Raw genomic sequence first — 12,047 nt, forward strand, 5'->3', positions numbered from 1 at the left:
TCTCTCAATTTCTAGAGACCATTCAGAGTTGTGTTAACTCTGCTAAAGTTTCCAGAGAAAATCCTAAGATACAAGTGGGTAACTATAAAATGTGTTAGATCTTAAATGGTCTTTTTTTAATTCATAAAGATTAGGATCAAATGCTGTAACCAGTACACAGGTGAATGTCATAATTCTCATCAATTCCAACATCTTCAATATTTGATTATGCTTGAAAAGTTTGGAATTTTTCATTGGCTTTGATGTTCTCAGGATGTGGCCATAAGGTAACACTTTCTTGAATAACCTTTTGAAATCAAGGGAAAACAATGTGAGCGTGTACAATGTACACAGGTACATATGGGTTCGGAGAATTCTCATGTTACAGAATGGACAAAACAAAAGATTTGTATCAGCTAGAGCTAGAATAAATTTATAGGGGAATAAAAACCTATCAGTACTCAAAACATAATGTAATGTGAGGTTACATTATTACAATGGCAATGTGAGTTTAATAAAGAAGCAGTAGTCTCAAGACAGCTTCAGGTAGCTAATCTGTGGGAGATGGCAGCCTTTAAAAAAAAATTTATACTAAACTCTTAACTTTGATTATGGATTATATATGGTCCTACTGCCCAATACTCTGTTCTGCAGAAATACATGATGCAGAGCAGGGACAGTTTAGCTCAGTTCCCATTTTCCCACAGCCATTTAATCTGTTCTCTCGAGAATCTGGTGGCTGTCGTGGTTTTCAAAGGTGAATGCATTTTCTTCTTACATAGATCTGCTATTAGTTGTTGGTTTCCTTTATTCAGTTTATTCCACACTCACATTATCATGAATAACTGAGAGTATAACTGTGTTATATTTATGTATTTAAAACAGTGCATTGATGTGAGAGAAAGAAAGGGGATGAAAAAAGTGAAAGGTCATTTCCTTATTTTCATCTGCTCTATCTTATTTCCAATCCTTCCATCTCAGTACACTCGCATTGACATGACTAAAATCAGCCTTTTCAGTTCACTGGAAAATCAAGCATCCATGAAGTTAAAGTTTACTGATGTTTCAATAATAATTGTGCTTTATTTTCTATTTTCCTGCTTCTGACACAAACTCCCAAAAGCCAGGCAACCCACTGTACTGAAATAATGGCTAATATAGTATGTTCTTATCTTTCTGTAAGCTACACTTTTTATTTTAATACAAGCTCACATTTGTTTCATCAATGATGGCACACAAGGCTAAGTCAAAAAGTTTACAGCATATCTGGGGAATTTTTTTTTTTTGTCACTTTTTATTTTCGTATAACTTCTGACTCCTGCTAACAGAAATGCAGGTTTTCATTGTTGCTTTATGATTCAAGCCTGCAGAGAAATAAGCCTGTTTGAATGTGCTTTGCATTTTGTTTTAATTGCACCAGATTATTCAAATTCAGTTTGATGGCCTGTATTTCAATTTTGCGTATTTAATGTGTTAGATTAGCGGGTAGATGAAAGAGTGCTATTGTTTCTATATTGGTGATCCTGAAATGCATTGCACTGGAAGGATCAGATACCTCTCTTTAAGGAAGAACTACTTTTAACAGACTTGGCAGAGTCAGTCTTGAYAACATGCCTCCACCTAGAACTGGAGAGCGGGCTGCAGTGAGGCCAGGAGCCCCCAGGCTTTTCCTAAGTTGTGCTGGGCCGTGGCTGGCCCTGGTTACCATCACCAGCCTGCCCCACTCTCCCTTTCCAGGCACTGTGAGACTGCGCTGTGGAGCAAGGCCCCCCTGCTCCTGGCTGGCTGCCCTGAGGGGGCAGCTCTGCTCCTACTGCTCCCAGGCACTCGTTGCACCCAGGCTACTGGGAGAACTTGTCACTTCTGTCACTYTGGAGCTGAGAACGTGAAACCAAAGTGATTAATAATTGGAGGTGGACAAGCCCGAGCCTTCACTACCAGAACAGTTTAGCGGATTCCCRGACTCTTCCAATCCCTCAGTGCTTTCAGAGGGACAGTTACTGATAACTAAATATAGAGATGTTTGCAAGTCACTGCCTGTTCAGACACTTCCAATTTGAATCACTGAGGTCACTTCATTCCATGAGACAACTATTAAATAACTAAATATTTGATTTGCTTCTAAACAACACCCCAGTAGATACTGACAGAGCTTCGTGATTTGTTTGAAGATTTGTTTGCACAGTGTTGGCAGTCTGGTCCCTAAAAGAGCCTCTGGCTGCTTGCTTTCCTAAGGAGAGCAAAACTCTTCATTAACTCGCTATGCTCGGTCCCATTGTACTGTGTGTAAATAGCAACTGCATTTTGTTTATCCTCTGCTCTTAATATCTTCAGTTTAAGTCTTTCATTTAATTTACAGTTTCTTTTTTGCTTATCTATCCTACTAACTTTTGAAAGYTTAAGTAAAAAATAGAGTATGCACAATAGCTGGGAACCTCTTCCTAATCTGAGGCTCTTGGCATCTTTACCCCAAACAAAGAACATCTTTAGCATGGATATACTGTCTCAGGATGCCTGTCAACAAGGAAGGAGAAAAGGGAAATGGCCGGATGGGGGGAAGCAGGCTGAGTCAGAAACTACAAGAACATGCTGTTGTAAGGCCACGTGGAAAAGACAAAGAGATATCTCCTGTTCAGTGGAGTTGTAGGGTATTTGCTTTATTCCAAAAATTCCAAATTGACTTAGCTCCTCACAGCTTTTCCTGGATTGTAGGAAATGGAGTAGACTCCTAACTGTTGTAAGTAGTTCTGATATGTTACAGTTATATGTTATATGTAGTTGTAGTACTGATATGTTACAGATAATTTATCCTAAGTAAAGCCACAACTGAATTTGATTTAACTCTGAGGTCAAATTCATGCAAAATCATCCCTCCCTTGTGTTAAAACACGGGTCTTAATCTCACTATGATTTCCTTTTTTGTGATCTTTTTTTGTGTGTCTTGACTATACTTGTTTTTTTTTATGATAAGTAGAGGCCAATTAACAGAGAGGTTGATATGTTCTTAAACAGAGCTATGGTATTTTGGGAATATGATACAATCAGCATAATATTTTGCTTATTTCCTGCTTTCCTTTCACACAACTTTTAATCAATTGTGGATGAGTGATAAACGTGAGTGAAAAATAACTTCAGTTAAGTCTACGGACAAAACTATTTTCTGGGAAGAAACGCATAATGTCTTCATGTCCAGTTGTCTGTGCTGTGACCCTGGTCATGGCAATTCTGAATTGCTTGTTTCAGGCATTACTGGATGGACAGCATTTTCTGTGGAAAAAAACCCTACTGTTTTGCGTATAAGTCCGGATGCTCTATCAGTCCAAATTCAAGTAGTGTTGTACAATGAGCTGTAGCATTCTGCTCACTGAACTAGAATTTCTCACAGAAATAGTTTGCTTTAACATCTGTGTAATGGTTGGCCTGGAATCTAAAGATAACTATGGGCATTACTGAAGTATCTGGGTGAAGATGGAGTTTGGCACTTCCCTGGCAATAAGCAGACCCTTTTATGAGACTCCCACCTACCAATTTTAGATTTATACTGTCATAGGACTGTGCCTTATTTCTACTCTGGGATTCTCTTCCTAGATCTCTGTTGGTAGATCCTGGCAAAGACAAGCTTATTTTCTATAATATCTGACTTTTGTTTGACTAAAGCAAGAAAAAAGGAAAAATGTACAACTTCATGTCCTAAGAGTAATGTCTAAATCTATGTAGATGTATGCTTGTGTATGCTTGATATCCAGTTTTTTTTATAGCAATATTTAATTTTTGTTGTAGCCTGAATGTTTTTCCTCCCCAGACTGTTGTAACAAAATGTTATATAACTACACTCCATAGCTGCTCCTTCAGAGTTCTGGAGCTAACAGATTCCTCTATATCATCTGGGCGTAATTTGGCCAGTTGAGACATACTTGAGGAGAGTGCCAAGGACCTTCTCAGTGATCGTGCTCTGCAAATCCACCTCTTTGGTATAACTTGTGTTGCTTGCAATGTGTGTGGAACAGTTACTGCAAAACTTCTCTGTAAAATTCTACAGTGGTCTCAGAAGAAATCATCACAGAATTGAGTTACTTATAGGTAAAGGAGAGTACAGGATGCAGTCTGGATTACACCAAAGATCTGTCAAGTCTAATAGCCAGTCTCCCCCAGTTATTACAACATATTTGAGTGGGTCACATCATAGACAAGACGGCCCAGCCTCAGCAACGACAGTACAAAAGATGAGTTTTGGTATGCTTAAAACCAGGCTAACTCTGCTGTGTGTGCAAGGGCAGCCTTCTATGCTTGCGCCAAGGAAACCAAACAAAATCACAGACTGACTGAAGTAGCTGGAAGATAATTATTTCTTTTATTTCACAAAAGARGGAAATAGAATTGGATACCACAGCATTGTTTCTTCCAAGTTTTGCTGTTTGCTTCAAAAGGGCTCCTGTAGTGCAGTCAACTCCAAGCCTCTCAGCTTGTTCCCATTCTAGTAAGATTAACTAGCTCATGCAGTGTATTTCTTTAACCATGCAATCGCAGGCTGCCTGATTTTCATGTTTGTTGTGGTTTACTCTGGTGTCTGAGAGGTATCATAGATGAGGAGAGGAAACGGTCTAAGCCAGTGGTGTAGTATTCAGCACAAAAATCAGCTGCTAGTGTGGCCACCAGCTGGAAGAGGGAAGTGAGCAGCTGGCGCAGGGTGGGCTGCAGATTTCTGTGTCAGGCTGTGATGAGGTGGATTCTCAGCAGCCACCACTGTTTGGGAGGGGATAAGAATCCTCCAGGCAGAATTTGGCATGAGGACTACCTGTAGGACCATCCTGCCTTAGATTGTTATGATAAAGACTCTTCTTGGGAGCAGCAGAAGGAGAATTTCCTAATGCTTTGGCTGTAACCAGGCTCTGCTAAATTTAAACTTTTACTCCAGGGAGGTTTTTAGATTAAGAAGGAAAAAAGGGAAGACATGAGCAAAGGTTGCTGTGTTGAAAGGGAGCACTTGTACTATACAATTGCAGCTGTTCAGATACCCTGGTCTTTGAATGGCTCTTATAATGCTTGTGCAGCAAGCTGCTCCAAAGAAGGTGGATGTATAATATCTCTCATATTACTACGTGTATCAGCCACTCCAAGACAAACAGAATTCAGTATTTATAGGTAATTCTGGTATCTCAAAACCTAGTTGAGGTTATGCTGTGTCCAGGCAAAACAACCTGAATGGGATTGGAGGTTGACCCTCACACATAACCTCCAAAAATCTTCCACTGGCTTTATGAATCAATAAAGAGGTTTTCCAAAGTATTAAAAGCTCAGGGAATGTCACTGTAATGAATGTTTGGGTATGTATATGCTATTTTAGCTGAGTTTGTTGGTTTTCCTCTCTCTTTACCACAGAACAGTATTCAGCCTGCGTCAGTTCCCCCTGCCGGAATGGAGGAACCTGCGTCAATGACAGAAGGAGTTTTATCTGTGCTTGTCGTCACCCCTTTGGAGGAGTCGACTGCAGTACGAAGTTGGTGGATGACAATTCTCTGAATGTAGGCAAGTAAAAAATGTAATAGTGCAATATGCTAGCAGTATGGGCCTCTGCCCCAGGGTCTAATTAGACAGCATTTGCTGGTCAAAGGTCTCATATTTTGCTTTAATGAGTGCCAGCTCAAGCAGTAGTATCCCGTGCTTTGGTGCTAAAGACATCAATCCCCACAGGTGACTCATGATCTCTTTCTCTAATATGACCAAACGATGGGATTAAATTGGGCTGGGACCAAGCATAATAGCTAGAAAGCTCCCTGTTGAGTTGTGCAGGGGTTGCTGAGAGAGAGTATGCAATAGTTATATTTGAACACAACATCATGGAATTCAAGGAGGGGGGATGAAATCACACCACTGGGGAATACTAGCTTCAGCACTGTTAGAAAAGCAATATAAATACCAATAGCTCCCCTAATATCTGGGACTGTGGCCTCAAGGAATCATTTTAGGCATGCAGAAAAGGATGCAGCCCTTGAAAGATTTTTCAGAGAGGGAATGTGGAAACTACACTTGTTCAGTCTGGAAAACAAGTAAATAATTTACATCCTGGCTACATGAAATGTGGATTTAATGCATCTTTCAGCAGCTGTTTGGCTGATTCTCATTCATGACAACATATAAATAGTGAATAAAATCATTTTTTACAGTACCAGGGATCTTGGTGTGTATGCTCAGCTGTAATAGAAAAACATAGACTTTTATTCCCCCATTTAATATCAAGAGTGCTAAACCTCTCCGGTATTTGTCTAAGATTTGTGAGGAAAATTCTTGGCTTCAGCACACACACAAACACGGTGTAAAGATTTGTGACACAATGAAAGAGATCCTGGGCTAGGAATGGAGTGGGTCAGGAGGGAGTAGAGAGAAAGAAAAGAAAAATACCAGTTCTCTTAACGATAATATAGTATAATCGAGCATAAAGTTCGCTTGCTGTTTCTGAAATAGGTTTTCTGCGGATATACTTAGCACTAATTGTGAAGAAAATTACTTTTTCTATAATACCGAAAAAATTATTTAGCTTTCATTTTAGTTGCTCAGGCTACTTGCAAATGTGATTTCAGAAAAGCTCTGTGCACTTTCTGATCTTCAGGCCAGTCCTGGTTGTCTTTCTACAGGGTAATGTGAAGAATAAGGGGGAAGAGCAAGAATATTATTTGAAAATGTTCTTGACTTTTCCTTTCCAGATTTTTCAAAAGGATCTTACAGATAYGCGCCGATGGTGGCTTTTTTTGCCTCTCATACCTACGGGATGACAACGCCAGGACCTATCAGGTTTAACAATCTGGATGTCAACTACGGAGCGTCATATGCTCCAGCAAGTGGGAAGTTTCATGTCCCGTATCTTGGGGTCTATGTTTTTGAATATACCATTGAATCATTTAGTCCACGTTCATCTGGCTATCTGGTTGTTGATGGAACAGACAAACTCACTTTTCAGGTTGAAAATATTGATAGTAACAAGTATACTGACAGAATCATTGCTGGAAATGCTTTATTAGAGTTAAATTATGGTCAGGAAGTCTGGCTTAGACTGGCAACTGGCTCTATCCCTGCCAAGTATCCACCAGTCACTACGTTCAGTGGTTACTTGTTGTATCGTACCTAAATCATTCACAAATATGAACAGCTACCATCATGTGAAGAAACTGGCATATGAATTTATCTTTATCTTTAAGTACTTCCTGTCTTTCACAACAGTAAATTTCTGAAAGTAATCAGATCAATGGCATTTCAGGTGTCTATTGGGCTGATTCTCCAAGAATTCTTGTGAGCAGCCATGTACACATCTACAAAAAGAGTCCACAGGTTAGGGATGAGGGGAAAATAAGCATCCTCCTTGGACAAATGTGAGTGGGAAGTACTAATCTAATTATGTTCTGCATTTATGTTGCATAAGGTATACAAGACAGTTGAGTATCATTTCTCAAGACAGATCAAAGTTGGTTTTTATTATTCCTTTGCAACCTAAAATCACACCAAAGGTGATGGCTAGGTCTTGATGATTCAGATGTTGTGTTGCTATTTATCTCATTTTATCACATGAAAATTCAAAAATATATATATTTCGTTTGGAGAAAAGACTATTTTTCTCATCTTGCCTCACATTATTCAACCAATGTCTTGATACATTAATGTTTAATTGGTTCTCTATTTTATATGTAAACAATATGATAGTGAACTGCTTTTTTATCTAACAAAAAAAACGTAATAAGAGACAGTATTTAAAGCTGCATTTCATAGGAAAAATATTACAGTGGATTTGRTGAAGACTGTTGCTTGAAGCATTTAAAACAAAGCTGGATTTTCTTTAGGTGATATGCTTTTGAGCAGACGTGGTTATGTGGGCTTGATGCACATTTTAGCATGTAAGTTTTGGCCTATAATGTACACAAGGTTAAACAAGATGATCATAATCCTTTCTAATGTTGAATTCTACAAGTCTATCATCTTGTTTGTTTCTGCATCATATTCACTAACTGCTAACGCAAGATGAAATGAACTCCAGTCTACATAAGCCAGGACATGATTTTCAAGAGTCAATTCAATAAAAACAGCATTTTYAGGTCACACTATGAATGCCTGTGTGCCTAAAATGGTAGCAGCTTAAACAACCTTCTAGACAAAAGTAAGATAACTGAATTTTATGTTCGTATACCAGCAAATCTATGCTAATATAAATGACGAGGGAGTGATAGCCTGGTCAAATCTTACAATCMGCTGGAACTTATTTTTTTCATAAGGAACACCAAACAGTGTGGTTCGTAATCTCTAATTTTTTGCATTCTGGATTTTTGAAATATTTTCATTGCTGGATGATGGACCAGGTCTTCAGTTAATCAGTATGTTCCATTGGACTGTAGCAACTTAAAGAAGCTGAAAATGTTTTGAAGCTCTCTGAATATATTGTTTTCTACTGTCAAGAACTGCTCTTTTAACATACATGTGAATCTTCAGCTTTACTCTTAGAATTACTTTGTTATTGTACCTTATCAGATCTTAAGAAAGAAGATGAATGTCCAAGAAATAACTGAAAGAGAATTCTTCCATGCTGTATATACTGACTATAATAATCCGCAACATCTTTCTTCTGATGTTTAAAACTAAGTAGACTAGACTTTGTTATTCAAAATTAAAATGTATATTCTTCACTACAAAAGTAATTTGTATTGGCTTCTGAAGCTTTTCTGTGGGCATGTGCCAATGTACATCGGCTACCTGCACTAAGGAAGCACACAGCATTGACCACTATCCCCTCTGCCTCAGAGAGGATAGGCATCCTACCRTGGCCTGTGGTTTAGGACAGCAATTTGAGCTTGAAATGGCGGCTTTTCTCTTATATAGGCAAGATGTTTCCCTTTGAAAGCCTCTTAYGTTTGTGCTGAGCATGAATAACCTTTCCAGGCCAAACCATACAAAACTGCTCTGTCAAAGCATGGAGAGAAGTCTGTGGAATGAGACCTGCAAGCATAGGTCATCCTGGGAGTGTGTCTGTACTGCTTTATATTAAAACTGCCTCCACATCAGCAGGTTTCTCTCAKTGGTAAATGCTTGATTCACAGAAATCAAAATCCCTCATCAAACAGTAAGTTTCAGCATAAATCAAGTGAGGGGTTGTTCAGCCTTTTGGGAGATGAAGTGACTCGAAGGMTCTTGTGGCAGCAACCTCACCAATAGATCCTGCGTAGCCTACCCTCAAAATTATGGCTGCTCTTAAACGCTGGAAATCCCAGGGGAGGGCRGGCAGTGTTATCACCATCTGCTCTAATCTGGGGTTAATCCTGCTGCAGAATAGGAAGCCTGTTTGGACTAGAGAATCTCGTAAAGCCCACTATAGACCAATTTGTCCAAATGCATTTGTTTTTCCTCTGAATCCTGTGATCTGAAAGAAAGCCTCTTATCTTTTTTTTTTTTTTTTTTTTGACCGCATCATCCAGTTGGTTACACGACCGAGATTCATGCTCTGTTCTGAAAGACTTACTGGGATTTCAAAGGAGGCAAAAATTTCGAATAAAAGCCTATTCTCTGAAGCCCTAAATCCGCTAATTAGTTGTTAATGAGTCTTACAGCACATAAATAGTCATAAAAATACTGTGTTTCATTGAGCTATCTGAAGTAAACAGAGATACCACAACTACAAACCTTTTTAAAGGGTTGGGTTTTTTTTTTTTTTATTTTGTTTTCTGAGGCCAGAAATCCTTTTTTCTTTGTACCTAATGGATTCCCATACACCATGAGCCCTAAATGAGTGTGCTACAGACCCTTCTCCTGTGGCATTCCATATCTTTCTGTAAACACTTGAAATCCTTGATTTGTCACTCGCTCAGCCTACCGTATCATTGAATTTTATCAAAAGTAATGCCTGCATACCCCAATCCCTCCTTGTATGACTTTGTCATTTTAATAACGCATTTACTCCTCTTTATTCCTGCTATGGCTAAATGGCGTGAAAATTACCCTGCAGATGAAATTCAAATGACCCACCAGAGACTGCATCTCTGTTTTAATGTGACTTTCTTTGCCCTTACTGCCCTTGCTACTAAATTCTTCAAGCTAGGTCCTCTTCTTCATAGGTGCTAATTATTTTTCTCCTAACAGCCGGATACTTGCTAGGTCATGGTATTCATTTTCTTTCCTGTTTTCTCTTTTTCTTTTCTCACATAACTCTAAAATCATTAGCTATAGAAAAAGATTTCTGGTTAGAGCCAGGTCTGTAGGAGGAACACTTAAAAAATTGTTTCCCTAATGCAGAGTAGGACTGCTGCTTATTCTTGTTATACTACTTTGAACATAGAAGAAATAATCTTTTAAAAATGTAACTGTGCAATATTATATTGTGCAATAATTCATAATAATTTTTCCTCAAATGTATTTAAACTAAATAGACTGAGTTTTATTGTTAAAAACTGAAACGCAAATTTTTTACAAGAAGTATATATTTGCATTGGCTACAGAAACTTATTTATAGCATGTGACTATGTATATTGTCTATCTGAACTAATGAAGCATACAATATTGAAAATAACTGAGGATCAATAAAATCAGTCAGGCTACCCATTATGCAGAGTGGACTATGATAAAGCAATCAGTCTGAACCCCCATGAGACCTTTTTCAGGAATAATCCAGCAAAGGTGTCTCCCAAAGCAGTTTGTCACCCCTCCTCTTTCATTTTTACWCTCTGATTTGTGTCCTCTAATGATACCAGGCAGCAAATCTGAATATTTGTCTCTACCTGCAGCCCTTGTAAGGGACCACAGAGCCATCCGGAGCCTTTGTACTTTAGAGCGAGCAGTGTTCTCTTTCTTTGGGTGCCTCAATAACCATGGCAACATTTTGTCTGGTTTGGCTTTGACAAGCCCATCCAATTTACTCTGGAGCTTTGCATTATCATTTCCTCACCTACACCAGCCCAGTTATCACTGAATGCATTTCCCAGCCCCTCGTATACTTAGCATTCATGCTGAGACCAGCTCTTTTCTTTTCCCTTTTCTAGTTGAACAGCCAGCACAACCCTGCTTCTTTCCAACTCATGCCAAACTCCTCTGTGAACAGATGTCTGACTGGTGCTAACTTAACGGTATTACCCTTCTATTTCTCAGTTTTTCTTGTCTTATGCCTTGCATTTCTTTTTACTTTCTAGCTGATTCATCAGAGCAATYGGACTTAACTGACTTTAGAAATTGTTTGCAATGTAATACACTTGYTGTTTCAGACTGCTACTGTGTTGTAAAATATCCCGAACTTATATTCTTTCTTTGGATTTTGCTAATCCCTATGGTCACCCCACCTGAATCTCTCTCTTACGTGTTGATCAGAAAAACTTCCTGTTCACTGAGGACAGAAAATGAATGAAAAGCCTATAGATGTGTGGAGTATGTTTTATATTTAAGGCATCTAAACACAAGTAAAATYATGGTGTTGATTTAAAAGCAAAACCTAGCTGCAGGATCCAGGAATCATGAGACTTCTGAGAATTGGAAAAATATCAAAGGAAACAAGAAAAAAGTAAAGCTGAGGCCGTTTGAATGGTGTAAGATTTGCTTGTGCAAAGGAACATGATTAAGCTGTTCCAACTGTGGACACAAGGGCATCTTAGGCAATCTTGACTCTTACTGTGTTGTCTCTGACAGTACTGAATATTGGGGTGTAACTGAGGTATAACTTAAAAGGAGCCATATAACATGCATAACTCCAACTTGTACATTGATGTGTATAATGTAGTACTTCCCTTAGCTTATGAGTACTGATAAAGTCAAAGTGAAATTTAATTTCAAATTACCTGATGTCAGCTATGAACACTGTTTTGCAATAATTTAAAACAAAAAATTAAGTCTCTATCTAAATGTGAACCACTGAGAGTTTAAGCAAAGGAGTAACTGTTACAAAAGGAGTTAAGAAAAGGAAATTACATTTTGTAGTAAAATCTCAGGTTAGACTTTAAAAATTATAGCAAGAAGGTCCAACAATTGTTCACTAGTTATCGAGGGAAGTTAAGAGTAGGCAGAGAACTGGTTTTGTTGGTCTTCAATTCCATTAACTATGTTGAACATGC

At 38.5% G+C, this 12,047-nt stretch overlaps 1 protein-coding gene across 1 annotated transcript in view; it reads left to right on the forward strand.

Annotated features, from left to right (window-relative positions):
* MMRN1 (multimerin 1) overlaps positions 1–8,840 on the forward strand; it is a 46,509-nt gene extending 37,669 nt beyond the window's left edge. Inside the window, exons 7-8 of the mRNA XM_085299942.1 lie at positions 5,359–5,505; positions 6,681–8,840. Of these exons, the coding sequence (XP_085156068.1) occupies positions 5,359–5,505; positions 6,681–7,102 (569 nt within the window). The 3' untranslated portion in view covers positions 7,103–8,840. The remainder of the gene's footprint in view (positions 1–5,358; positions 5,506–6,680) is intronic.
* The last annotated feature ends 3,207 nt before the right edge of the window (positions 8,841–12,047 follow it).

This window comes from Rhea americana, unplaced genomic scaffold, assembly GCF_003343005.1.
Source record: "Rhea americana isolate MKP2758 unplaced genomic scaffold, rheAme1 scaffold_157, whole genome shotgun sequence".
NCBI classification, from domain to species: domain Eukaryota; kingdom Metazoa; phylum Chordata; class Aves; order Rheiformes; family Rheidae; genus Rhea; species Rhea americana.